The 26,146-nt window shown below is 42.4% G+C and overlaps 1 protein-coding gene across 2 annotated transcripts in view; it reads left to right on the plus strand.

The window, feature by feature from the left end:
• Nucleotides 1-21,453, plus strand: part of Hs3st1 (heparan sulfate-glucosamine 3-sulfotransferase 1) — a 30,054-nt gene extending 8,601 nt beyond the window's left edge. The window contains exons 1-2 of one of the 2 annotated variants that reach the window (XM_052199235.1): nt 9,583-9,752; nt 20,115-21,453. In XM_052199235.1, coding sequence (XP_052055195.1) covers nt 20,221-21,156 — 936 coding nt within the window. In that variant the 5' untranslated portion in view covers nt 9,583-9,752; nt 20,115-20,220 and the 3' untranslated portion in view covers nt 21,157-21,453. Of the gene's footprint in view, nt 1-9,582; nt 9,753-20,114 lie in introns of those variants that run through there. The other variant, XM_052199234.1, reaches the window with a different exon arrangement.
• The last annotated feature ends 4,693 nt before the right edge of the window (nt 21,454-26,146 follow it).

Here is a 26,146-nt window from a genome sequence, read left to right on the forward strand (position 1 = left end):
ATGTAGGGATATTAAAAAACATAATGGAAACCTACTTTCTAGTAACCAAATTAAAATATATCATTTATTTTTTCATTATTTGAAGGGAGATGCCCAGCATAGCTGGAGAAAACTGCCTCCAAAGGCCATAGGTTATTAAAACAGCAACCCCATGCCAAGGGTGGGATATGCCCTTATGAGTTGTTGGTCAGGGGTCTCCAAAACAGTATAAGCTCTAATCATTTTCTTGTTTGCCACTCAGATGGTAAGACAATGTTGCTAAAAACGCCACACCCCTTGGATGCACAGCAAGGAGAAATCAGGCTGGAATGGAAGAGGAAGCTTCCCCCTCTGTGGGCTAGCTTTCACCGTCCTAGAAGGTGCTTCTGGGGAAGCTTGAATAGAAGCTGTGAATCCATGGTCTCATGCAGCCATGAATCCTACTATGAAACCAGTCTGCTGGGCTAGATGTACCGGCTGATTGAGATGGTGACACTACTGTAAAGTAATCATGCCGGGTACTGCAAACCTGCTCAAAAACTAATGGCACAGGAGATCATTAATGAGCCCTAGTGGGAACTGAATTCTGTTGCCTAGCTAAACTGACAGTGTCAAGCCTCCTTCTACATACTGATGTTTATAACCACAGATGTTGACCAGTGGATCCTGACCAGCAGACAAGAGCGAGTGCAGAGGCTCACAGCTGCATCAGGGGCTGAGAATAAGTCTTAGATGAATGCTCAGTTCTCAAAACATAATTTGTACCAGCCCCTCGGAGGCAAAGGGAACATCATGGAAGAAAGGGAGGAAAGAATCTAAAAGCCACACCATAGGGAATAGAGCTGTAAAATGGTATTGTCTACCAAGACATAGCCATTGAGTGATGCCCTAAGAGTGGCTGAAGATAGGAGCTCTGGACCTGCACGAGTCAAGCATGGCTGGGGGAGCCACTCAGAGGCCCCTCTTACTTACTGCCGAGATACTTGGTGCTGGTAGATTTAGGGAGAGGAGGGAATCATTGTCTGTAGTTACACTCCCACTGGTGACCCCACCAGGCTCCACTGCATGGCTCCAATCTAGTGGCCACTGTGATGGCTCTGGGTAAACCACATAAGGCACAACATCAATCCAATGGTCACACACCTGGGAAATGGACTAATAAGGATGGTAGACAGTGGTGTTGTAGGGAGACAGGAAGGAGTTAAGGGGCAGTGAGAAATTCTATTACTTTATATACATGTATGGAATCGTCAAATAGCAAAATTACTAACTTTGCTATTTAGAAAGAAAGGTTGGCTATCCACCGGGCTCCACTGGGACCTGATGTCAAACGCCTTGCAAGCTCACCCCTATAACTGCTTTTCCATTAGATGAGTGCCAGTCCAGCAGAGGGCCTTTTACATGCACCACGCCTGGATAGCTGGACTGGAACTAGGAATGTGAGTGGAGATCTCCCAAAGATTGTTAGAACGTGCTGTGAGGTTAGATGGAGATGTCTGATGTGGCAGCCACTGGGTAGGAGTTTGTTGCATGTATAATTTCCAGGGCAGATTTTAATAGTTCCCTTGATGGGAACATATTGTTTAAGATAACATAATCCATTTCTGTTGCTATAGTATTAGTTCCTTGTATAATATGAGCCGCATACTAGCAGTGTGTTTCTAGAGACTATTGTCTGGAAAAATAAAAGCAGAATTACATTCAGTAATCTAGCCATTTGGCTCTGGTTGGAATTTACGGTGTATGAACCATACCATAGAAGGTAAGTTGTTACACATAGTTAAACCTCAGTCTTCACATCTGGGAAATGGGCATGCTTAAATTTATAACACTTGGTTGTTTAATGCTCAGTTAACCAAATAAACTATGTCAAGAGATAGATGATGCCTGACAGATACTGCCACATGAAGCTGACAACAGAAGATGACAATTGCCCTGAACAGGAAATTGAATAATGTATCTCAGAGACCAAGAAATCATGCTCATATATTAAATAGGGGAATGTGTCAGTCATTAGTTTTAGCATCCTTAATAGATCTTACCCATGAGAAAGACCAATGAAGAAATTCTATAGGTTGAGGACAGATGACCAAGAGTGCATGTTGCGGGGGACAAGAATTGAGACAGGAAGGAGCAAGGGGTGTCGGGAGAAAAGAGAGGATGATGCAACAGAAAAGCCAATAGGAGCAAACAAATGGAAGCTGAGGGCAGGGAGTCCAGTAACATGTGTCAGGCCGACCTCAGCAAGCCCTGCTCACATCCCCATGCAGGCACTTAGGATAATGACGCCTGTATCCCGTGCCCCACATCTCAGCATCCCAAAGTAAGGCTCCCGATATGGAGGGAAAAGGATGAAAATCTGTAATTGTCAAGCCAGAGAGAAGATGGGAGACCCTGGTACAGTGTAAAGTTGCAGATGAAAGACAAGGACAGCAAGTGCCACCTTGTGGAGAGACCAGCCACTGTACCCCTGCTCCGTCCTTTGGTGAGGTGGGCTTTCTCTTTAGCTGGGCTTTGGATTTTCATCGTTTAAACTCACTTTTGGAGAACCCTTTCTGAGTGTCATCCTGTATGCTCTGTCCTTCCTGGGGACAGGTAGGTATTCAGGGAGAATTCTCTCTCCCCTTCCATTTGAACAACTCATGTGAAGGATCCCTTTAAGGGGATACTAGATTCAGCCTCTACCCATCCTCCCCAGAGGTAAGACCACACATAGGGCTGAACCACTGTTCTCAGAGCAGTGTGCAGTTCATGGTGAATGTGAACACACGAAAATACCTCCAGCCAGGAAGGAAGTGGATTTCCATTTTATTTCACATTTGGGAAGTGATTTTGTTTTTAAAAACCTTCATTGTCTTATCTGTAAAATGTGTTTTACTAATTGATGGACAGTCTTAAGTGTAACAGTGTAACATATGTAGAATGTTCATTAGGAACATTAAGAAGCCTGGCACATCCGTAGAATCATCGTGGTGGCACCTAATACTCATTGTTAATGCCTCTTGTTGGAAAGGCAATTTTCATTGAAAACCAGATCAAGAATACCATCTTGAGTATAGCTCATTGCCCCTTTTATGTGTTGGTGCCCAACACTAATGGAATAAACGCCTCCCCCCCCCCCCCAGTGTCTCTCAAACAAGTGATCTCATTTCTTGGCTCTAAAGTAGGAGGACATTAACCTGGGGGAAGAGAAATCTCAAAACCCTTTAGATTTCCCCAATAGTTCCTAGCCATCAAAAATTAGCCCAAATGTAAATAGGTGTGTGTGTGTGTGTGTGTGTGTGTGTGTATAAATGCACATGCATGCAAATATAATAGGAAACTGAGGCACAGAGACATTGGAAACAATGAAAGCAGAAAATTAATTGACAATGGGCAGCTCAAATCGATCTCTCTTACTTTGAGCAACTATTATAGCTTTGTTTGTACAGGGCAGGCAGTGATTGATCAGGCTGAACTTCATAACTTCTTTTTTATTGCTATCTTCAGCTAAAATACAGATCCTTTATCTGTCTGCTTTCCTCTCTTTCCCTCAGCTGGCTCTAAAACATTTGCAACCGTTTGCAGTCTGCAATATTTGTCCTTGTTAGTCTTTCCTGATGTCCTGTACAATCTTTACAAAACTCAGAGATAAACAGAAACTCCCCTGTGCCCCAGTGCAATGAGGAATCCCAGGAATTTCAGTGTTATACTCTTAGACATAGGTGTGATATCACACTACAACTACAACATAATGTTTCGGTGCAGATGTCAGCTTGGAAAAGTAAATCATTTCTCTCTTCCTTGGGTATTCACTCATAATTTCAATTTATACAATTCCCCTTGCTCATTTATTTAACATTAAATCTATTTCAGGAGCTGAAGTTATGGAGTGTGGGGAATTTGCCAAAAGACGCCCGATAGCCCAGTAGACTATTGTCGGTACATAATAACTGTTGAATGAAAACACCAGAGACCCTGCCACCCTCCTTTTCAGTCCTCAAGATTAAGTGCAACGATGCATTTAATGGTGATTTTAATGACAGTCCATTTAATTAGTTAGAGCATTTAATTCATATAGTAGGTGTGTAAATGCTCTCTCTTCTTGTTCTGTTTTGCCTTTAAAAAGTGAAAGTTTTAATGAGCTTCCAAGTTGGGCAGCTGGTGTGCTCACTGTAATCCCTCCCCACTTCATTCTCTGTAATCTCATAAAGGGAGCCCTGTGATTTCCCCCCACTCAGATCAGGGGCATAAGTATTCCCACATCTAGGCCATACTACCTCTTGTTCTAGAGCCTCTTTGCCTTTTTGTCTTCAGCTTCACACTGTGTCATTCTTACGTTCTTTCTGGATGATCTCCCAATGCATCCTTATCCCGAGGCAAATCATTTCACGTGTGGAGACCAGCACAGATCTCTCTTGCAGGTACATGATGGTCCTAGGCTTTGGTTCTCAGGCAGGGTGTGTTTGCTTTCCCTTTAGGCTGTGGCCTGATCTGCTTGAAATAGTGGCTGCTGCTCTTTTTCAGGATCCCTGAAAGACTAGAGTGTGTGGGGACTGTCATTAGCCATCAGGAAGCAAGCAACTCAAGAAGGAGATGTTGAGAAGTAGGTCTTCACTTCAAGCTTAAACAGCTAGAATAAACAAGACACAGCTCCTGTACTGGGAGAGCGATAGTCTTCCAGAGGATGTGGTTATGACCACTGTTGACTTGACTATGTCCCTGAGGGCTTGGGTCCCAGACAACAGGACAACTAACTCTACATGTTGCGTGATACCTTGCCCTAAGTCCAGGTGCATCCATGCAAATAGAGAAGGAACTGTATGTAGATGGATTGGCTGAGCAAGGTTCAAGGGAAGGATGTGGTCCTTGTAGTTGGGAAGTGAAAGTACTGTTATTATGAAATCAAAGTTCATTATTAAAAATAGAAACACCGACTTTGAGGGCAAGCTCATGTGTGAGTTTATATACACAGCTGCCCTTGGTTGCCTAAGGAAGTTAATGCAACCTGTGCAGATGGTCCTTCTGTAGTCAAGGTTCCCAGTTCTCAGCCTTTGCCTGGACTCCCTCACCAGAGCCTTTCTGTGAAAGAGTTCTCCCAGAGCTCAAGGCTCCTGCTTCTAGGGCAGCATTGTTTTTGAGTCCTGCAGGCTAAGTCTGTTCACACAGACCCCCATTCTCAGTCTCATCTTTATTACACACATCCCACACGAAGCTGTGGAAGGTGGCTGGGTTGACCTCAGGCCACATGGTAGGAATCTGTTTGCATGGCCCACTAGGGTTGGGCCTAGCAGGCTTAGGCAGACCAGTGTGTGAGATCATTGTCATCTGTTTTCTTTCCTTACCTGGGTAGTTTTTAAGGTCCAGAATAAAGACCAGGCTAGGAAACTTTATGTCCTATACTCTGCTTTTTTTTCCTTTCTGCTATTGTTTCCTCTCTAAGGAAAAATATGCAACATTTTTGTACTGAGGAGAGACCTTTTCCCTCAAGTGATAGTGTCTGGAATGTTGCAATTTCCTATCATTCTTATGGTAGTTGTTTAAGGAGACAAATGTAGTTCTTTTAAAACCCAAATTATTTTTATCATTTTTGTCCAGGTTATGACAACAAGTTCATGCATACTAAAAGTCTACCTTGTATCAAGAAAGTTAGGGTGGATTTTATAATAGTGCATTTAAACTTTATATTCACTCAAGTGGGACAGCAGAGTGCCCTTTCTCTCTTTCTAAATGGAAAACTGGGACCCTCAAGGAAAATTATGGTCTCCAAACGAGGCAGACCTGAGGCAGGATTGATTTTCTTTCCCCACTTCCCTATCCCTGTGCTCTTGCCTGGCCTTCATGCAAATGTGTTGACCTTTGTTCTTGTTCTCCTAGACCTCCAAGTTGCCTTTAGTGTCTTCTGAAAGAAGTGCACTGCAAACTTATTTCAGTTGCTTAATTCATATCAACTCCAGTCTTTTGTCTCTCACTGTGGAAGCGACTGCTTCTCTGTCCACACTTTCCTTGCACAGTGGGCCCTTTGGGAAGAGACATTCAAATGAAACATGTCCCTAACAGCATACTGCAGTCTTATCTTATTTCATTCTTGTACTGACTAGACATCTTTTTATAGACTGTTCTTTAGCCTATTTCATCTAATCTGTACCAGAACTTTAGTTCAATTAATATTCATTGAGTAAGTGTTAGCTCTGATCTGAAAACAGTAGATTTCCCTATTAATTGTGCTTTCCCTATTAAAAACAGTTCTATTCCTCTACCGCTCTTTATCAAGGATACCTTAACAGACTGGAAATTTGCTATGTGTTGCTGCATTTAACCTGTATGTGTAAGAATGATAGTGAGTGATAAGGGTTTATGGCTAACTCAACAGGAATTGTCCTGTTTGGAATCTGAGGTAATTACTATGACACAGAGGATGTGTCATAACTTTCTGAATGTTTCTCTTTTAAGATATGTGTTAAATAGTTAGAATCTCTGTCCTAATTACTTCCCTGTTCAAATGAGGTCTAGAATATTCCCAAGTCTTGAACAAGGTCAGAAAGAACTCAGAGCACAAAGTTGAACTGAGCTCCTTCTTCTTACTGTAGCTTGACACAGATCCATTTCTGTGCACCAGCCCTTTCAAGCAAGGGGAACTCGCAGGGACCTGTTGTATGTGCTGTACATTATCTAGGTTAGTTACTTAGACCCCCTGAATAGAGCCTTTATCTGCTACAATGGAAGGCAGAAGGCAGAGAGTGACAATGGCTGACATTTTGTGAGGGTTTTCTCTATTCCAGTTCGCCTCTTTAGCCCTTTCTATACTAACACTTCCTTTGGTTTTCAGACAATCCTACAAAGTCTGTACTGTTGCAATCTTCCCATCTCAGATAAGACAACAAGGCACACAGATCACAGGATTTGATCTAGGCTACAGAGGAGAAGGTCTGTGCAGCTGGGGTTCAAAGCCAAACTCTTAACTCCCCAAACCTTCCCATTGTGAGTGCCAGGATTCATCTAGCGGATGCTACATTTCCTGTTGCTGCCAAGAGATTCAAATGCTTTATCTAAGCAAAAATAAATAATGCTTTAAAGGTACAAAGCACAAGTCAATCATTTTGAATTCACATTCTGAAAGAAGGCAAATTGAGAATCCTAATGATCTTTCTTGACAGGTGCCATCAAATTTGATCTGAAGATAGTGAAATTGTAGTAAAAAATAATAAAAGACCTCCAACAGAGTTATGTTAAGGGTAGCATATATGGATAGATGACATAGCTTTTAGATGAGCAAGATAACAAAGCAGGTGTCCCTTGTTTATAATAGAATCATTACAGATAAATTGAAGTTCAAGTCAGAGAAAATTGAAGCACTAATTAATTTTGTATCACCCAGGCTGATAATCATAACAAAGGCATGTTGAACTTAAATAGCATTTAAATGTTGGTTTGGTTTGTTTGTTTTTTGTTTTTAAGTATAATTCCTCATGGTTTGTGTGTACTTATGAGAGAGAGAGAGAGAGAGAGAGAGAGAGAGAGAGAGAGAGAGAGAGAGAGAGAGAGAGAGAGAGAGGAGAGTTTGTGTGTCAGCAGAGGGCAAAGAATGTTGTTCTATTAAGTGTAACAGAGTTATTCAAAAAATGGTATAGTCACTATGAAATCAGTGCCTGCTGTGGTGCCAGGCCTTGCTTATTACAGCTTTGCTTCTGAGTTTATGGGCATAGACGTGTCTTAAAATCTCTCCCTCTCCCTCTCCCTCTCCCTCTCCCTTTCCCTCTTTTTGAATGTGTGTGTGTATCTGTCTGTCTGTCTATCTGTCTATGTTTCTTTCTTTCTCTCTGTGTGCATCTTTGTCTATGGTATGTATGTATATGATGTCTCTCTGTGAATCTATATCCATACTATATATGTATATGATATCTCACTGTGTGTGCATCTATGTCTATGATATGTATGTATGTGATTCTGTGTGTTTTTGTGTGTGTGAAGTTTTATACTTGCCACCACATGAATGTTGAGGTCAGGGTTCCACCAAAGGTGCAGAACCGTACCTTTCACTTGTTTAAGACAAAGTTTCTCTGTTTTGGGTGTAGAAGTTTTTCAGGTCTGGTCAGATGGCCTCTGAGCTTCTGTGTCTTCCTCCTGTCCCACTGTTGGAGCACGAGTATGCATGTTCACTCAGGTCCACTCTCATGCCAAGTGTTTCGTGAACAGAGCAATGTCTCCAGCCTGTGGTCGGGTTGTATCTTTGGTGCTGTTCCTTCTCTGGTTTATTCACGGTGTTTGGTGGTACGGATAAATTGTGCTGTTAACATGGACATTTCCGCTTTCCTATGTTGAGAAAGCAATGTGCATTCAGCAGAAATTGTATTTAATTTTAAATTTGGAGTAGCTTCTGATCCAACAATGTTTGATATCAGTCTCTCCTGGGGTGATGCCCTTACTGCACCTCCAAGTCAGGTGAGGTCACCAGGGAAACCACCAACACACTGGTGCACCTAGCTCGACAACAGGGATGTCCCATAGGCTAGACATGTTCAATGCCTTTCAATTTGCAAGGGTGTGTCAGGCAGGACAGCTCCACTGTCCATGACAAAGCGTGTACACAAAAAGCTGTTTTCAGTTTATTTTCTGGTTTTGAGACAGGCTCTCACCATGCAACCCAGTCCTTCTGTCTTTGTATCCTAAGCAGTAGAATGTAGGCTATATTACCATGCCTGGCCAAAATACTTGTTTTTATATGTCTGTGATAAGGCAAGCACCCATGTATACCAAATCTTGGAGTAGAAATTTCCAAGAATTTGCAGTAGTTTTACCCTCGTGGGAATCTATTTGATGAAGTGGCCTTGCAGGAAGTCAAACTCAGAACATTGCTGCTTTTGTTGTCCTATCAGGGACACCAGAGAGTACCCAAGCTCCTGAAAGTTCATCTTTGCCAACTCTCACCAACAGTGTGTGATCCCCTCAGCGAATTCTACGTTAGAGGTTACACACACCTACCCCTGTTTTCTGCTACCAACAACCTAGAAAGAATGCCCTGTCGAGGGTTCTGGAGAGTGAGCCCTGTGTCTCCCCCATGACTGTGCCCAGGCATCACCTGTCCTTGGGGTTCCTTCTAGACCTGCCCTGCTTCTTCCCAATTCTCTCCCATCTGAGCCTCGTATTTGCATGGCTCTCTTCATGTTCACTCAGAAATTCGAATATTAGCTCCTTAATGTGCGTCTTCTACTTTAGTGGGAACTCTTTAAAGACAATGAGTGGACTGTTTACATACCTCTAGAATTCTATGCAGTTCAGAGCCCTTACTGAAGTCACTGTGCAATGGAGGGAGAGTGCTCCCCTGTAGCCAAAGCGCATATCTTAGGCATCAGAACTTACAGGTTTGATCGCCATCTCATTTTTTTTCTTGACTTTTCCTTATTTGGCAACAGATATTCATGCACTAATTAATAAAACCCAATGTTTCTCAAGTAAATATTCATAGACGGATCTGGAAATCCCTGAGTATTAGATCATTCCAGTCCCTGGGCTTGAAGGATATCTGCCGGAGTTGACAGCAGCTACCTCTTTAGGTGAACCGTGTGCACAGCTTGCTTGCCACAGCCCTTAACAGTCAACTGACTTCCTGTGTGATGTCATCTGCCTCGATCCAGCAGATAGTCCTGTGCAGCGGAAGGGCTTCCAGCAAAAGCGTGGTTCTGCTGCTGCTTCCCTGAGGATTGTGAGCTCGTGAGGCTGCTCTAAGCAGATGCTGGAGATAGGGGCTTACGTATTGCTCACTCTCCTGGAGGATGAGATCTCAAGATTACATGGTGAGGACTCAGTTCTTTATATGGTTTGGTTCCTGGTCTTTAGACAGCTTCCTTCTTCCTTGTCTTCACACATGTTGGACACAGAAAGAACTCTCTCCGTTTTCTTTCCTTTAGAAGGACTCCCTGTCCTTTCAGATTAGGACCCCGAATGCATGACCTCACCTAAACCAAATTGCTTTTCAAAGATGCTGACCTTCAACTACAATCATATTGGGTATCAGTGCTTCAAAGGATAAATACTGACAAGACATTCCTTTAAAGCTGGCCTAAGAAATAAAACAAATCCTCTCCTGAGCTTTGTGTAAGAGGACAAAGAATTTGCTTTGCATTACACATATTTCTTTACATCCGTATTGTTCTAGTCTCTCTTTCCCAACACAGATCCAAAGGGATTTGTGTTCATAGGGGTTTGTGTTCATAGGCATTGGTTTAGGGCATCATGCTACCCTACTCTGTGTAGTATCTCTGTGCATGACTTTGGGGTTCTTGCTCTTTGTCTATCTCAGTTTCTCTTTCTGTGAGTAGGTACCATGACAGGTAAAGATGGATTTTGTACATGGATTTTGTGCCTATCATACCACTTGTATCTTACATTTCTGGGAAAATATACAGAATCCATGAGTGTTCGCCACATGTGGCATGAGGGATGGCCCTCTGCCTACACAGGAACTTTCCTGCAGCTAAGAAAGCACCTGCCAGAGGTTGAGTCACAGCTGGAGCACCCTTGCTACAGTACCCAGCTCCAGCCTCCAATCTGCTGACAGACTCTATTTCCACTCAGCTACATGGTAATATGAGAGGCCCTGTCTGCTCTCCTGTCACACGGCTCTGCCGTGTGCTGCCTCTGCCGCTGTGTTTCTGTGTCTAATGAAGGATTTATTTAGGTCATTGCTGCCTTCTGTGCCCAACACGAAGCACACGGAGAAGGAACTCTGTCTCCCTCCCTTCTCCGGAGCTGCAGTGACTAGCATCTGCTGTTTCACTTTTGTTAAGGGTTGGAGGGTGGGTGTCTTAGCAAGACCCTGTTCTGTTCTGTCCTTAAACAGAGAACCTAATCCTGTCTGTGTGCCACTGTCCTTTCTTCTATAAGCTTCTGTCTGGTTGAGTCACTGCAGCAGTTTGGCTCATGAACAAATGCATTTGACTAATTATCATCCCTTAGATCCTATTTATACCACAAAGCACTTTTAGGGATAAAATTAGATACCATGATTTGAAGTCATGCCGTTCGACCAGTGTCCTAAACGCCCCATACATACTATTTTATTTAATCCTTGCAATAAAAAAGTGTAGATCCAGTGCTCTTGAGAGTTTCAGAGCTTTCCTGAAGGTTTTAAATTACAGAGCTGAGGGAGGAACCTAAGCTTTGGCTGGAAATCTTCTGGTTAATTCCAACTTCTTGTTATCTATCATCTTCCAGGAATAACTCCACCTCTGTGGTCGGACTGATCTCTCTCTTTGTTGTGAGCCTGGATTGTTGTTAATCCTGGTTTTAAAAGAGGCTGAGTCCACCCCAGTGAAAAACAAACTGGGAAACAAAGGGCAGTCCCTCCCCAGGCCACAGCACTGAGAACTGTCAAGGGCTATCTATCTAGATTCCAGGCCCCTTCCACTGACTCCTCGGTGTCCTTGAGAACTTACGGACACAAAAATTCACATCCTACCCCAAAAATTTTTCGAGTACCATTTTCTTCTTTAACTAGACCTTGTAAGATTAGCATGTCCTCTCCCACTTGGACAGCTGCAGTACTTCAGAGAGAATGCGATGGACAGCCTGACTTGATGGAGGAAAAAGCTGGAGTTACTTCCTTCTAACACCTCCTCAGGGTCCTTGGGTTCTAAACCTGTACCTGGAGGGGAGGATGCGGTTGGGCTGCTTGACCTCTGGCTACCCTGTGGCGAGAGATAGGATTCTGTTTCTACAATGGCATTGTGATGCCTTCCAGTCCCTGCCAAGATATACGCCCCACCCCCACCCCAGCCCCACCCTCACCTGGATCCTATCCAGCCAGCAGTGTTCATTATCCAGGTAATCTTTGTGGATTTGGAGCCCACCTTATGGAGAACTCCAGGGAACTCAGAAAGCATGGAAGATCCGCATTCCAAGAGTGTGAATCACTGCGAAGGGAACTTGGGCCCACTTTGACTTGTTTAGCTCAGCCAGCAAATGTGCTCCTAGAACACTCATTAGCATTATGGAAGCTGTCCTTCGGTCCTTCCTACCCTGAACCCTTCCCACTTCTTCCTACCTCCCAGCAATTACCATAACTCCAAACAAAACTGAATGCCAGCGTTGGCTGAGGAGTGTCATGTAGAGGCAGTTTCAAGAAAATAAATATTTATGGAGGTCTTGAAATACCCATGTCCTTTCACAGACTGACAGGCACAGACTGAATCTGTTTCCTATTCCTTGCCTTCCAAGATGCCCTGCCAAGGATGGAAATTTGACACAGTGGCAACACACTCTTAAATCATTGTGCAAAGATGAAAGTGAAGATGTTTTTGACTTTTCAGGATGAACAAATAACCTGAGCTTACAATTGCCCAGTTTAGTTGCATTAAAAAAAAAAAAAATGACAGTCCTGTTGTTCAAACTGTCTCTACTCAAGTTTCAGTACATTCCAGAAAATTAAATCACACAACACCATGGGAGACTTGAAAGAAGCAGTTTTTGCACAGCAGTTTATTAGAGCCAGTGCCTTCTGCCATCTTCTCTGGCTTTTTTCAGGAGTTTCTGCCTCTGCAAAGAGTACACTTGTACTGTCTACAGAAAAGCTTCCCTTCCAAGATGGCCGCAGGCAAAGCAAGAGCCCTGGAGAAGGTTCCTGCAGTTTAGTTTTGATGCTTCCAGATTCTGTGACCTTGAGGTGGCTACTTAACCTTAATAACTTACTTCTGTAATTGTCGTGGGCAAAACCAGCAGGACATTGATGTTTTTTGAGAACCTACTATGTGCTAGACACCCACTGTGTTGCATACTTAGCAAAGATAATGACCTAATACTGATTGCCCACTATGTGGGAGGCTTAGGCCCATGTGGTAGACTTTGTCTAGGAACGGCTCTGAGGCTTAGGCCACTTCCGGAAGCTTTCCAGATCCTGTGCCTAAGGGTCAAGAATTGAACATGGGACATGAGGATCGTGGCCTTTCATGACCTTGTGCCTGCCTGTGTCACGTGTGTGTGAATATCTGACTTCTCTTGGATGTGTTCTTCTGCCTATTGCTTCTGCTCCTGGTCAGGAGGTCAGGAAGTATTTCCAGCACTTCCCTGCCAAGTGGTTTCTTCTACATGTTAATCTTAACGCTGCAGGTCCCACTCTCCTGCCTTAATATCTATCCCCTGACATCTGTGGTCCCATATATCTTCCTGGAGAGTAGGGTGGTGATAACGCTGAATACCTAAGAGGTAATATATAATATACTTACCTGGGTTTACTTCCTACAAGAGTTCCCTTTTGGATCTGTCCAATTACCAGAGCTTTCTTCCTGCATCTCCACTATTCTCTAACACCCTTTCAATGCTTAAAAAATATGAAATAGAATGAGAACGCAGCCACCCTCACTGGTGGAGAAGCTGGAGGTTCTAGAGAAGACTTTTGTTCTCTTGCTACTTTTGGGCACACAGGGACTGCTCAGCAAATAACGTCTGCATTTCCACCTCTTCTGTTAAAGTCGCAAAGCCTTTTACCCTAGAGGAGAGGCATTCTTGAGCGAGCTGTATGCTCATGCTAGGTGGCAGGACTGCGAAGGTATCTTGAAGACAGGTTAACAAATAAAATTTGTCTGTCTGATTAAAAATTTTGCATATGTCCTCTGATAGTGAATATGTTCTACTGGTGAGACTACAAGGGTATATTAGAGTTAATTATATTTGGAGTCTGAGTCATAATGTGAATTATGCAATAAAAAGACTTAAGGAGAAAATTAAAATATTTTTAGAGGGTTGTTTTGTAGTTACCCCTCCTTTTTAATTAAGATGTTTTTTTCTTCTCCTAGGTGAGCTTGTCCAATTGCTGAGCAGTATGAACCTCCCCCACCCCACCCCCTCACTTCAACATCTGGCTTCTTCTTGACTCTCTAGGAATAGAAGAGACATTGCAATTTGGCAGACTTTCCAGTGAATAGGCCGTTATGTTTCTCCTTTTACTAAATTAAAATCTGTTCCCTGTAACTTATAGCCATTGGCCTTACTGGCCCCTGCATTTGACAAGTTCATAGAGGAAATAAGTCTTTGCCACATGCAGTGAGCCAGGAATGATGTCTTTCTCTGAAGTGAGCATCTGAGGAAAACTAGTCATTGCCAAGAAACTCAGTGGTGTGCAGGACTGGCTAGAGAGCTGGAGGGCAGATGTGATTTGGTACAATGGATGGGGCCTTTAAAATTGGATAATGTAAAAACCTTTGAGAGAAAGCTCGTGTTTGAAATAAAATCTGAATAGCAAGAAAGAGACAGCTTCACAAAGCCTGGCATACAGCATTCTGGAAACAAGGATCTATAAATGCCAAACTCCAAAGCTGAGATGAACTTGGTGAAGTATGAGGCTTGGAGAAGCTAGTGTGGTCAGAGCTAGAAATGGAAAGAAAGAATCGGAAGCCCAAAAGGCATGCAGGTCCCCCAATAAGGGTGTCCTCAGCCTGAGATATTTGGACTGATTTTAAAGAACAATTGGTACCACCTTCTGGAAGAGCCTATGGACACTTGTTTGCTTTCATACTTGGCATTCAGTATTGTCATGGGGCAGATGCAAGGAGGAGGGGAGGGGAGGGGAGGGGAGGGGAGGGAAGGATACCTGCAGGCTTCCAATTCTTAGTTTGTCACACCAGCAAACAGAAAAACAGTCTCTTTGGAGGAGCAGAGAGGAGGATGGCTTCCCTCTTAGACTTAATAATCAATCTATAAAATATGAGGTTTAACTTTGTCAGCCTGACCAGTCTGAGTCTTCATAGTCCTTCATTTGGGGTATGGCTATGCAACAGGACTTTAACCCAAAAGGCCCATTACGTACACATGTCTTAGTTAAGAATACAACCGAGGAGGTGGAGATATGGCTCGGTTATTAAGAGCATTTCCTTCCTGATCTTCCCAAGGACCCAGGTTTGATTCCCAGCAGCCACACTAATCCCAGGCACTGGGAAGAAGTGAGAGGCACAGCCAGGTTCTGGGTCTACCTGCTCAGACTCCATTTGGGTGCTCACTCTGCTTCACTAACAAACCTCTGATTCCTTTGAGCCCCTTCTCTTTCCCATAGCAATACTAGCTGTCCTGAGGGTTCCTTGTCAAGATTGCAGGCATGCTATGTGTTAAGCTGCCAGCCCATAGTCTGATGCCAACAGAAGCTGGAGCTGCTGTCTATGTTTTTGCCAGGGTGTCTGGCCCCGGCTCCAGGTGCTTGGAATAATCTGAGTCTGTGCCCTTGACAGCTCCAAGCTTTCAGATAGCCCTCTGTGTTCAAGGTCACCTGGTTTATTTCCTGTGAGAGAATAATGAAGTTATCAACAGAAAGAATATGAATGCATTTATGTCACCTGCAAGTTCAGGCTTGCCTTCCTTGTCCTTTTCCTGCACAGGGACTTCTCTGTGAGTTGGGAGGGGACCTCTTGATGAAGGTGTCAAGTAAAGAATTACAGTTTCCCCAGCTCTCCTGTCCTTACCCACCTCAGTTGCCCCAGGCTACACAGGGCCAGAAGTGGACTGCTCTTGTCCGAAAGACACACACAGGCTAATCAAGACTTATTGTAAAATACTGAAATATTGCTCATTAATAATATGTCATGATTTTATTCTGGAACAATGACAGTTTGTATACATTGAGTCACATAAAATTGGATTTCTCTCATATGGTTTCTAAGAAAATTTAAAGTACAAGTGTGACTTATTTCTCTTAGGTACATATCTCTGGCACACATTTCTTCATTCATGTTCCAAAGGAATCATTTGGGGTAGAGTCTTATTTCACAGATGATCAGACTGAGGCAGAGTCAAAGTCAGTTCATCTAAACTCAAAACCAGAGGCAGGACACCTCACCTGGCTCTATAGACTGTACAGGTCTTCTTGCCCATTTACTTCCCAAAAGCAGTTAATGGGTTTAATACCATGCTCAATGTACTCTGTGTATATTTGACTTCTAGAATGGAGCAGTGGGGAATTGTAGCTGAGTGTATTACATTCCTTGTGAACACCTACCACTCATTGCTATAAATCAAGATCAAGACTTGCTGGGAGAGTTATAATACCCATCAGGTCACTAGACTGGAACTCACTGGCCAAAAGTTGCAGGCCCAGAGTTTCACTGTGGTTAGAACCAAGTCACCTGAAGGTCTCCTCATGTGAGAAATGAAAGGCCAAGACCAAAGCGAATCCCTAAATCTAGGCCAATATTCGATGTCCTGCAAGGACTTTATCACGATAGGTGATGCAGTTCAAAAAAGTGGAGAGATGAAGGGAGGAAGTTTGCAAGCATAAAAGTTCTCCATTTAGAACTTGTAAATTGGGCCCTGAGGTTTAAAACGAATTATGACATTTTTGCGTCCTTGTATTTTAGGACCACCAGCAATGAATTGGTGGTGATCTTAACCTTGATGTTTGAAAACCCATTGTCAAGGTCAAGAACCCCAGAGATTATTTTCAGGTTCATGTGAACCTTCAGATGTTTTTCTTTCCTGTGAGCAAACGACCAAATAATTCTGATTGTGTCAATGGGAGCTTGAGTTATCAAAGCACAAGAAACATAAGGTTATTGTGTCTATATATGTTCTATACATAAATGAGTTACTATGTTATCACATCTATTCTATACATTTATACCTGTGATATGCACATATACATATGTATACATTTTAGATATGAATGGCATTTGTATAACATACCTAGGTATAAATATATGCACTCTCTATATGTGTGCATATATGAATGTGTGCAAATACATACATGTGCATATCTATACATGATTTTATGCGTGTATATATAAATTATAACCTCCATGCTATAATGTTATATTTTTCTTGCTTAAAATAGTTTCCAAAAACAAACGAGATAAAAATCCTATGCACTATATCTATAGCTTTCTAGTTTGAAATGCTTCTCATTTTTTATGTGTAATGTATTGTTTGTATTTTGTCATACAGACGAACACATGTTCTCTCTCTTGCTCTCTCTATATTTATATATATATGTGTATATGTGTATATATATAGATAGTCAGCTTTACCTGTATTACACCAATATTTTTATAATGAAAAACATCTAAACATAAATATATGTATTAGAAAACAGAAGTAAACAAAAATTTTTTTATTTTTATATTATTATATAATTATATCACTTGTCCTTTGCATGTCCTCCCTCCAAAATACTACATATACCCCACTTTTCTGTCTTTCAAATTCATGGTCTCTTTTTCCATTAATTGTTATTGTATTCATATTTGTATATGTATATACACATATATAATTATATACATATATTTATATATCCATAAATATAACCTGTTCAGTCTGTATGTTGCTCATATGTTTTCAGGGCTGACCATTTGCTAGTGAACAAACAACTGGACTGTTTTTCTCTCTCTTAGCATCCCAGACAACAATATTTAGTATCTTCTCTGCTGTTTCCTAGTAATTCCCTTTAGGAATAGTCTCAGGTGCATTCTGTGGTGACCAATTTGCTTCAGAATAAATCAGAGAAAGTGTGAGTAGCCAGATAATACAGATTTCAGTAATACCTGTTTGATGGCCATATGAGTATTGAATCCTGTGAATTGTTAGCTGTTCCCGGGTCCTGAGTCCAAAGGCAGAACTCTGAGAAAGTGACAGCTGTGGCCACCACACACAGTGAGGCACTCTAGCATGTCAGAGTTAGTGCCACTCATGTCGCACTTGTGCTTCATTCTTTCCCCTTGGCCTTTCTGGGCATACTACCTTAAATGTGTAACAAGCTTAACAAATGGCTCATTGTCTCCACTCACTTGAAGAGAACAGAAGGAAATGGAATTTTTGGTAAAGCTTCCTGAATCCTTTCCTTGAGGAAAGCAATCTTATCACACTGAGTTCACGCCCTTTGTCAAACCTACAAAACCCACATTGCCTAGCCACACCCTCCACGAACACCTTCCCCCAAGGGCATCCTCAGTGATCTCAAGTCCCTTTTGCAGAGTTCCATAGCTCATCTCTCCATTTTTCCTTGGTGTTGGCCACTCTTTAAAGGCTTCTGTCTGGTTCAGCGTTCAAGATTTTTGCTTTCGTTTTATTTTATTTTAATTGTTAATTTTGTATATATATGAGTATTTTGTCTTCATGTAGACGACATGTGTATCTGGTAACTGCCAAGGTCAAAAGAGGCTTCGGATCCCCTCAAAGTGGAGTTACAGCCAATTGCCAGCCACCATGTTGAGCTAGAATTGAAAATGGGTCCTCTGGAAGAGCATTGAGTATTTTTTTAACAGCTGAAACACCCTCAGACCAAGTGCTCATATTTTTAACATACACTTTATAAATGACATATCCTTGTGTCTGAGGACCACAAATTTGGAGGCCCCAAATTTGCTCTTTATCCAAACATTATGATCAAGTGAATGATAAGCTTGATATGATGAAGAAGCAAACATTTCGCTTAGTGGCGAAACCCTAAAATCCCCTTGCAGGGATTTTTCCCAACCCTTTGTCAATGACCAAAGCAAGCCAGTGCCTCTACTGCTTTGTGCAAGAATGACAAACGTGGTTCCAGTGTGTCCATTCTTCAGAGTGGCAACCATAGCTTGTTATCTGTGTGAATCCCTAGATCTGGGCCAAGAGCCGATGTCCTGCAAGGACTTTATCACGATAGGTGATGCAGTTCAAAAAAGTTGAGAGATGAAGGGAGAAGTTTGCAAGCATAAAAGTTCTCCATTTAGAACTTGTAAATTGGGCCCTGAGTTTTAAAACGAATTATGACATTTTTGCATTCCTTAGGACCACCAGCAATGAATTGGTGGTGATCTTAACCTTGATTTCGTAGGTCACACTGTGTGGCCGTGGTGACATTGAACTCTACCAGTCGTGAGCCACTTTATAATAGTAAAGCCTTTTGCTGCAGGGAGCTTTGTGCTCTTCTGATAATGCTTCCTTTTTAATCCTATTGGGCACACTTCAACATCTTCTTCCGTTATGAAAACTTTTCAATGGTTTTAGGCAAATGAGTAAACATCTCTCCATATAATATCAACCTATCATACAATTCCGGTCTGTGCCAATCATCCTGCTGCCTGTTGCCTGCAGTCAGTGTACACACATTTCCCTCTGCCAAATTCAACAAACCATCCCCAAACCCAGCGATCCAACCACAGCCATCCATCAGTTCTTGTTCCTGGGCCAGGGTCGTTGTCCTTCTGCCCACCCGGACCTGTGGCTGGTCAGACCTGTTCTTATAGCAAGGGTGTAGCTGTAGGAGTAATGCATTTGTGGCAGAGATGAGTTCCGCCTGCTGTCACATCTGTCTGTATACATTGGCCAGACCCAAAACTGAGAAACACAGTGTCTGCTACAAAGCAGCAACCAGAGTCTGATGCTGGAGGAAACACTGGACTATTCATTCATTCCACAACATGGGGTCATTGGAAAATAAACACCTCATTGGAAAATAAACCCTGGTGGGAGACATGGTGTGCTAAAATCAGTCTGCTTCCATATCCGCTGAGCCTGCATATCACCAGAGGCTGACAGCAGGGAGATATTTCTTAAATGCTTTCTGGAGTCGAAAGTCTATTTAGTCCTTTTCTTTATACCAGGGATTGACAAACTATGGTTAATTAGGAAAGCACCATTTTGTACAACTGTGCAGGAAGATGGCCCAGAAGGTAAGAACATATAATGCTCTTGCAGAGGACCAGAATTCACTTCTAAACACCCACTACAGGAGGGCTTACAAATGCCTATAATTTCCACTTGGAGGGAATCATGGGCTTCTTGCCTCTGATGCCACCTGCACTCATGAAGAAAATTTTGCAAACACACACAAGTGTGCACACACACATATACACACAATTGAGCTGAATCTCCAAATTGAGTGTAATATTTAATACCACATGAGAATTATTTGGCATTCAAATTTTTGTGTCCACGGACAAAGTTTTACTGAAACACAGCCACACCTCTGCTGCTTCAGATCCAGAAAAGCACTGTTGGAATTGGAGTTGCCATGGAAACTATATGTCCCAAAAGCCAAAAATATTTATTCTCTAGTCCCTTACAGAAAATGCCTGTTATCCCTCCTTTATAGAATAGAGAGTTTGAGGGAGATGAAGACAGCGCTCAGGACTATAGTTGTGTGTTGGATTACTTCCTTCCGTGGCTACTTGGGGCTAAAAGTTTCTTCTTTTCCTCCCTAGTAATTGGAAACTGGAGACACCCATGTTCCAGTAATCAGGAGGGATCCTTGCTGCCGCTTCATGATCTAGGGGCGTGTGGCCCAGTGAAGTTCCTGAGCTGTACAGCATGACCTTGCTGCTCCTGGGTGCGGTGCTGCTGGTGGCCCAGCCCCAGCCTGTGCATTCCCACCCGGCTGCTCCTGGCCCCGGGCTCAAACAGCAGGAACTTCTGAGAAAGGTGATTATTATCCCAGAGGACACCGGAGAACAGGCAGCCTCCAATGGTTCCACACAGCAGCTGCCACAGACCATCATTATTGGGGTGCGCAAGGGTGGAACCCGAGCCCTGCTGGAAATGCTCAGCCTGCATCCCGATGTTGCGGCAGCTGAAAATGAGGTCCATTTCTTTGACTGGGAGGAACATTACAGCCAAGGCCTGGGCTGGTACCTCACCCAGATGCCCTTCTCCTCCCCGCACCAGCTCACAGTGGAGAAGACACCTGCCTATTTCACTTCGCCCAAAGTGCCTGAGAGAATCCACAGCATGAACCCCACCATCCGCCTGCTGCTTATCCTGAGGGACCCATCGGAGCGCGTGCTGTCCGACTACACCCAGGTGTTGTACAACCACCTTCAGAAGCACAAGCCCTACCCACCCATTGAGGACCTCCTAATGCGGGACGGACGGCTGAACGTGGACTACAAGGCTCTCAACCGCAGCCTGTACCATGCACACATGCTGAACTGGCTGCGATTTTTCCCGCTGGGCCACATCCACATTGTGGATGGAGACCGCCTCATCAGAGACCCTTTTCCTGAGATCCAGAAGGTCGAGAGGTTCCTGAAGCTGTCTCCACAGATCAACGCCTCAAACTTCTACTTTAACAAAACCAAGGGCTTCTACTGCCTGCGGGACAGTGGCAAGGACCGCTGCTTACACGAGTCCAAAGGCCGGGCGCACCCCCAAGTGGATCCCAAACTACTTGATAAACTTCACGAATACTTTCATGAGCCAAATAAGAAATTTTTCAAGCTCGTGGGCAGAACATTCGACTGGCACTAATTTGCCGTCTGTTAGGCTCGGGACTTTTCCTGTTTAACGTCTGATGTACATCTGAGAGGGGGAGGAAAAAAGTTTTAAAAAGGCATTTAAGCTATAATTTATTTGTAAAACCCACAAATGACTTCTGTACAGTATTAGATTCACAGTTGCCATATATAGTAGTTATATTTTTCTACTTGTTAAATGGAGGGCGTTTTGTATTGTTTTTCATGGTTGTTAACATTTGTGTATGTGTCTCTATAATATGAAGGAACTTAATTATTGCACTGAAAAAAATAAGAGATTTTTTTTTCTGGAGACGTCTTTTTTTGTTTGTTTGTTTTAAATACAATTAACTTGCCTCCAATTCAAAATAGCTCTTTGTTTTCACCCTCCTTGTTAAATCTATTATCTTTTTCTGCTTAAAAAAATATTGGTAATAAGGACCTCTCTCCTCTCTTTTCTGAATTTGTTCTTTTACATTTTAATGCCTCACTGTGGTCATCTGATTTAATTTTTACTTGCACTTTGAATTTCCTCCTCACCGAGAGAGTATTATTTTTGGAAGTGGCAGTTTTATCTGTGTTCAAGTCAGCCCGCATGTGGGCTTAACCCTTATAGCCTGCATATGGGTTTAACCATGCCAGCTTGTGTGTAGATTTAATTCATATGAGTTTTAAGGGAAGAAAACGGTACTGAGAATGAAAAACATAAAAAGGGGTTTCTTAAGATCCAAATTAGTCTCAGAGGATATGTGCCAAACACATAGAGAACAAGCTTACACCCTTGGATTTCAGAATGATCTTGGGGCTGTAAATTTTGCCTTTTGGGGCAACTGGCCTCTGCTACTTAAGTGAGAGCAAGAAATATGCAAGTTATCTTTGTGTGTGTGTCTGGCCAGCCTGAATCTCGCATGAGGGAGGAAGCAGCCTTTGCTCGCTCTAGAATTTGTTTCCTGAAAGATCAACATGCACTTAAGATCTAGTTCGTACTCAGAGAGACATAACTTCAAAATCAAGTTTACAGTCTTGAATAGGAAAAAAAAAATTAAAACTCGCAAGGACTGAAGTTAAAATGGCAACAAAACCAAAATATAACTATGTGCACCTGCACACATAAATGGGCGTTTCGCTTCTCCCTAGAACAGCCACAAAGCAGAGGCTGGTCACAAAAGCCAGTTCTGAGTCTCTGGGTTGTCACACATACCTGACAATCAATCCTTTATGAGTAAATAGACTAGATCTTTTCCATAATAATAAATATGGATAGGAGAATAAAGATAATACGATAATAAAGTGCAATCATTACAGTGGGAGAGAGTACAAGACAGCAGAATGAAACCATTTCCTGATAGTTTGTTCTGAAGGAATGAAAAACAAGCAGGCATCCTGGGTTGTTTTCTCCATCTTAGAACACTCCGAAACGTCCCTCGAGCAAACTTAAGATGAAGGCATTACTCTGACAAGTTCAAAGAATAGAGAATAGGCCCTGAAACACAAGGCACTTGTTGAAGGTCACACTTAGAACCCAGGCTTAGAGCCCAGTTGCATCCAATGCACAAGTAAGTTATCTTATACATGTATGTATTTATGTATGTGTGTATTTATTTATTTATTTATTTTTATCTCTATATGAGCTCTATAGAAGAGCTTAAACTCAGAGATAGTGTTTTTATTTATTTCATCTTAGCTCTATCTGAACTCTAAAGAAAAGCTCAAACTTAGAAGTGGTGTTTTCATAACTTGACCTGACATGTCTTTCCTGGTGCCAAAAGTCTTCTACCCTGAGCTGCACTTGAGCCAGAGGAAGGGCAAGGGGAAACCAACATTTTTCTCAATAGTTTTCTTAGGGAAATGAGTCACCTTGGTTGTATTTTAGCAGTCCCAGCCTGATCTGACCTTAACCTGGCCCACATTCCATTGCTGGCTAGGACTAAAAGTAAAAAGAATACTGTTCTCTTCAGAACTCATTAAGGTTATCCATCAACCACTGTCTCCTCAGTAAGAGAACCACATATATTTACAGCAGATTTCCATGGACTCTGATATGCCGAGTGCTTCCCTTTGCAGCATACCCTTGGGTCTTTTATGAGACTTTACTGAAGAATGAGGGGCTCCAAAAAGATTAAATCAAGTTTCCAATGCTGCTCAGGGATATGGGGATAGAAAGAAAGCTTCAGTGGGGATCTCTGATACTCAAGAAGAAGCTTGTCTGGAGATGATACAATTGGAAGCTAGTCTGCTCCAACAGTCTGCTGCAACCACTAGTCTGCTAATTAGAAATGATGAGAATCTGAAGAGGCATCGGTAAACCTGAGCTGTTAGAACTGGCATAGCTGATGGCATAGGGTAACGCAGTGTAGGTGATCAGTGGATGCAAATCTAATTCATTGCTTTATTGGGGGAAGAGAGTACTGACTCAGGGAGTCATAGTCCTGCACATACCACTAGAGAAGATGCCAGGAGTCCCACTGATAGTAAATATTCTTTCTTTCTTTCTTTCTTTCTTTCTTTCTTTCTTTCTTTCTTTCTTTCTTTTCTTTTCTTTTCTTTTCTTTTCTGATAAAACTCCAGTGAGTCATCAATACATTCTAAGAAGCAAAAATTCCATCACTTCATACTTTGTTCCAGGCATTTAGACCTCATCCTAGCACTGTTCATAGATACTGCAATAGACCCATGGCCATTCCTGTTAGAACAAAATGCAGTGAGGCAGGAGTCAAATGGTATTTGCTCTCTCCTGATCATGTTGCATGCCAATCCTATTAACAAAGACAGTTTCCTGCTGGGAGGTGTTAATACCTACTGGAGCCCAGGCTATAGACACCCGAGAGCTCTAGAGAAACAGCTAAAATTTGCTGAGCAAAGCACTATGTACTGGGTTGGGCTCATGCTTCATTTGCTGTTCAAAAGGAAGAATAGCATCACTTTCTCCTTCCTCTAGGAATCGGACAGTGTTGAAATCTGGTTGGTACTACATAACTAACAGCCTGGGAATTGGCTAGTTTGTGAAAGAAGCATGATATACCTCTGATCTGAGGCTGCCTTTCTCTTTCTATCCTCCACAGCGTACACATGGAGGGTTGAATAAACCAGTGCCCATCCTGTCTGTTGCTTACAGATGTGGAGACAAAGTCCACAATATTTATTAAAATGATCTTTTTTCCTTAGATCCTATAATGTATCAAACATAGTATTAATTCTTCAAGAATATAAAAAGAAGTCACTGGAGTTAAATGTCTTGGGTTTTAAGAAGAAGCAAAGAAATGGCAAGAAAGCAAGAGAAATGGTCTTGAGCTGTGTACATTAGATAGGATATGTTCTATAATTTAGCATCAATTCAGCTACATTCCTAGAAGGAGTTAACTTGCCCATAGAAAGAGGATGAGTGAAGAATGAGGTATGCGATTTTCCTGATTGCCAATCATTTTTTATAAGAAAGAAAAGAATATTACGTAAAAGTTGCAATAGAGCTATGACTAAAGCCACTTAATTCAAGGGTCACAGAGGCCCTGTTCTTTTTCAACAAGCCATTGTGAAGGAATTTCCCTGGAGCCAGAAAAATGAAAGTCATTGATGTTACCAAAGGAAGACGTCCTTTGTAAAGGCTCGTCTTGAATCAGAAAGTGGTGATGGGAAGGGAATGGATATAGAAGTACAGGGAAAAGTCTTGTCTAGCAAGTGTGTAACTTGAATTAAACATGCTAAGCAGCCAAGATGTAGCCTTGTCACCACTTGCAGTCTTGGCAGGAGGTTTCCAAGATGGAGGTGCTGAAAGTCTCATAGTCCCCCATGTGTCTTTAAATCCTGTGCAGGTTTGCCAATTGCACAAAAATAACCATCATTATTACACACCTTTCATGTGCTTTGTATCTTATATTCATTGCCTCTAACATAACTTAAAAAAAAAACCCTCTGAGAGGTAAGAAATAGTGCCCTAGTTTCACAGTCAAGAAAAAACTTAAGAACAGAGATTAAAACGTTGACCTCTTATGACAGAGAAATTTATTTATTGCATTTGCAAATTTTTCCAGGGTTCTGAATTTGTGCAATTTTCACCCATCCCATGGTGACTCAAGGGAAGAAGAAACACACAGACCTTGTTAAAGGGGCAGCATCTACCGAGAAAGGTACAGGGTGTGAGGTTAGACAAAAGAGGACTGAAAAGTCAGTGTCCATAGGGCCACACATGAAGGATGTCCTAAAGGGTGTTACAACAGGCGGGAGTTAAAAGAAAAATATATCACCAAGCATGAGTTGAATGCAAGAGCAAGGCTTTCCCAGAAGCATAGAATAAGCAGGGGATCCATAGCCCATCAGCTCATCCCGTTGCCTCACTGAATTACACTCATGTTAGGAGTGGCCCTTGATCTTCAGCTCACACCGATGCCAAGGTTTCTCAAATTCCACAATCAGATAAAGAGAAAACACACACACACACACACACAATTGTAATCAGGACATTTGGGTGTTAACCCAATTTGGCCATGCAGCCTTCAATACAATTTCTCAGACCCTTCCTCTTTGGTAAAAATGGGCTGATATGCAACTCAGTTTGGAAGGAAAGTCAATGAGAAGAATGGTAAAGGGTATCAAGCTAGTGCACACAGAGAGCTTAGCTGTGAACAGGTGTAGGGTTTTAGGAGACAGACAGGAATTGATTGTAAAGTGGCCAGCAAAATCTCACTGTCTTTATTATGTCCCCCACTGCCCTGCAATGAGACTGTGGTCATTGCTGTTACTGGTCCAGTCAGAGCCTATTTCCCATGGCTTCTCCATCTTTTATCTTCCACCAAGGTAGAGTACTAACAGCTCCACAGAAATGTGTTCTTGAAGTTTTATCTTAGCAAAAGTCACATTGCCTAGAGATAGCTCCACAATTATGACCCCTTTCTTGGGGGAGAACAAATAACTAATGTTTGACTGTTCAACATCCTTGACTTTACACAGGATACTCTTCATAGTACAATTTCTGCTCATAGACCCTTTTGACATCAGCCTGGATTCAGACT

The sequence above is a fragment of the Apodemus sylvaticus genome, chromosome 11 (genome assembly GCF_947179515.1).
Source record: "Apodemus sylvaticus chromosome 11, mApoSyl1.1, whole genome shotgun sequence".
NCBI classification, from domain to species: domain Eukaryota; kingdom Metazoa; phylum Chordata; class Mammalia; order Rodentia; family Muridae; genus Apodemus; species Apodemus sylvaticus.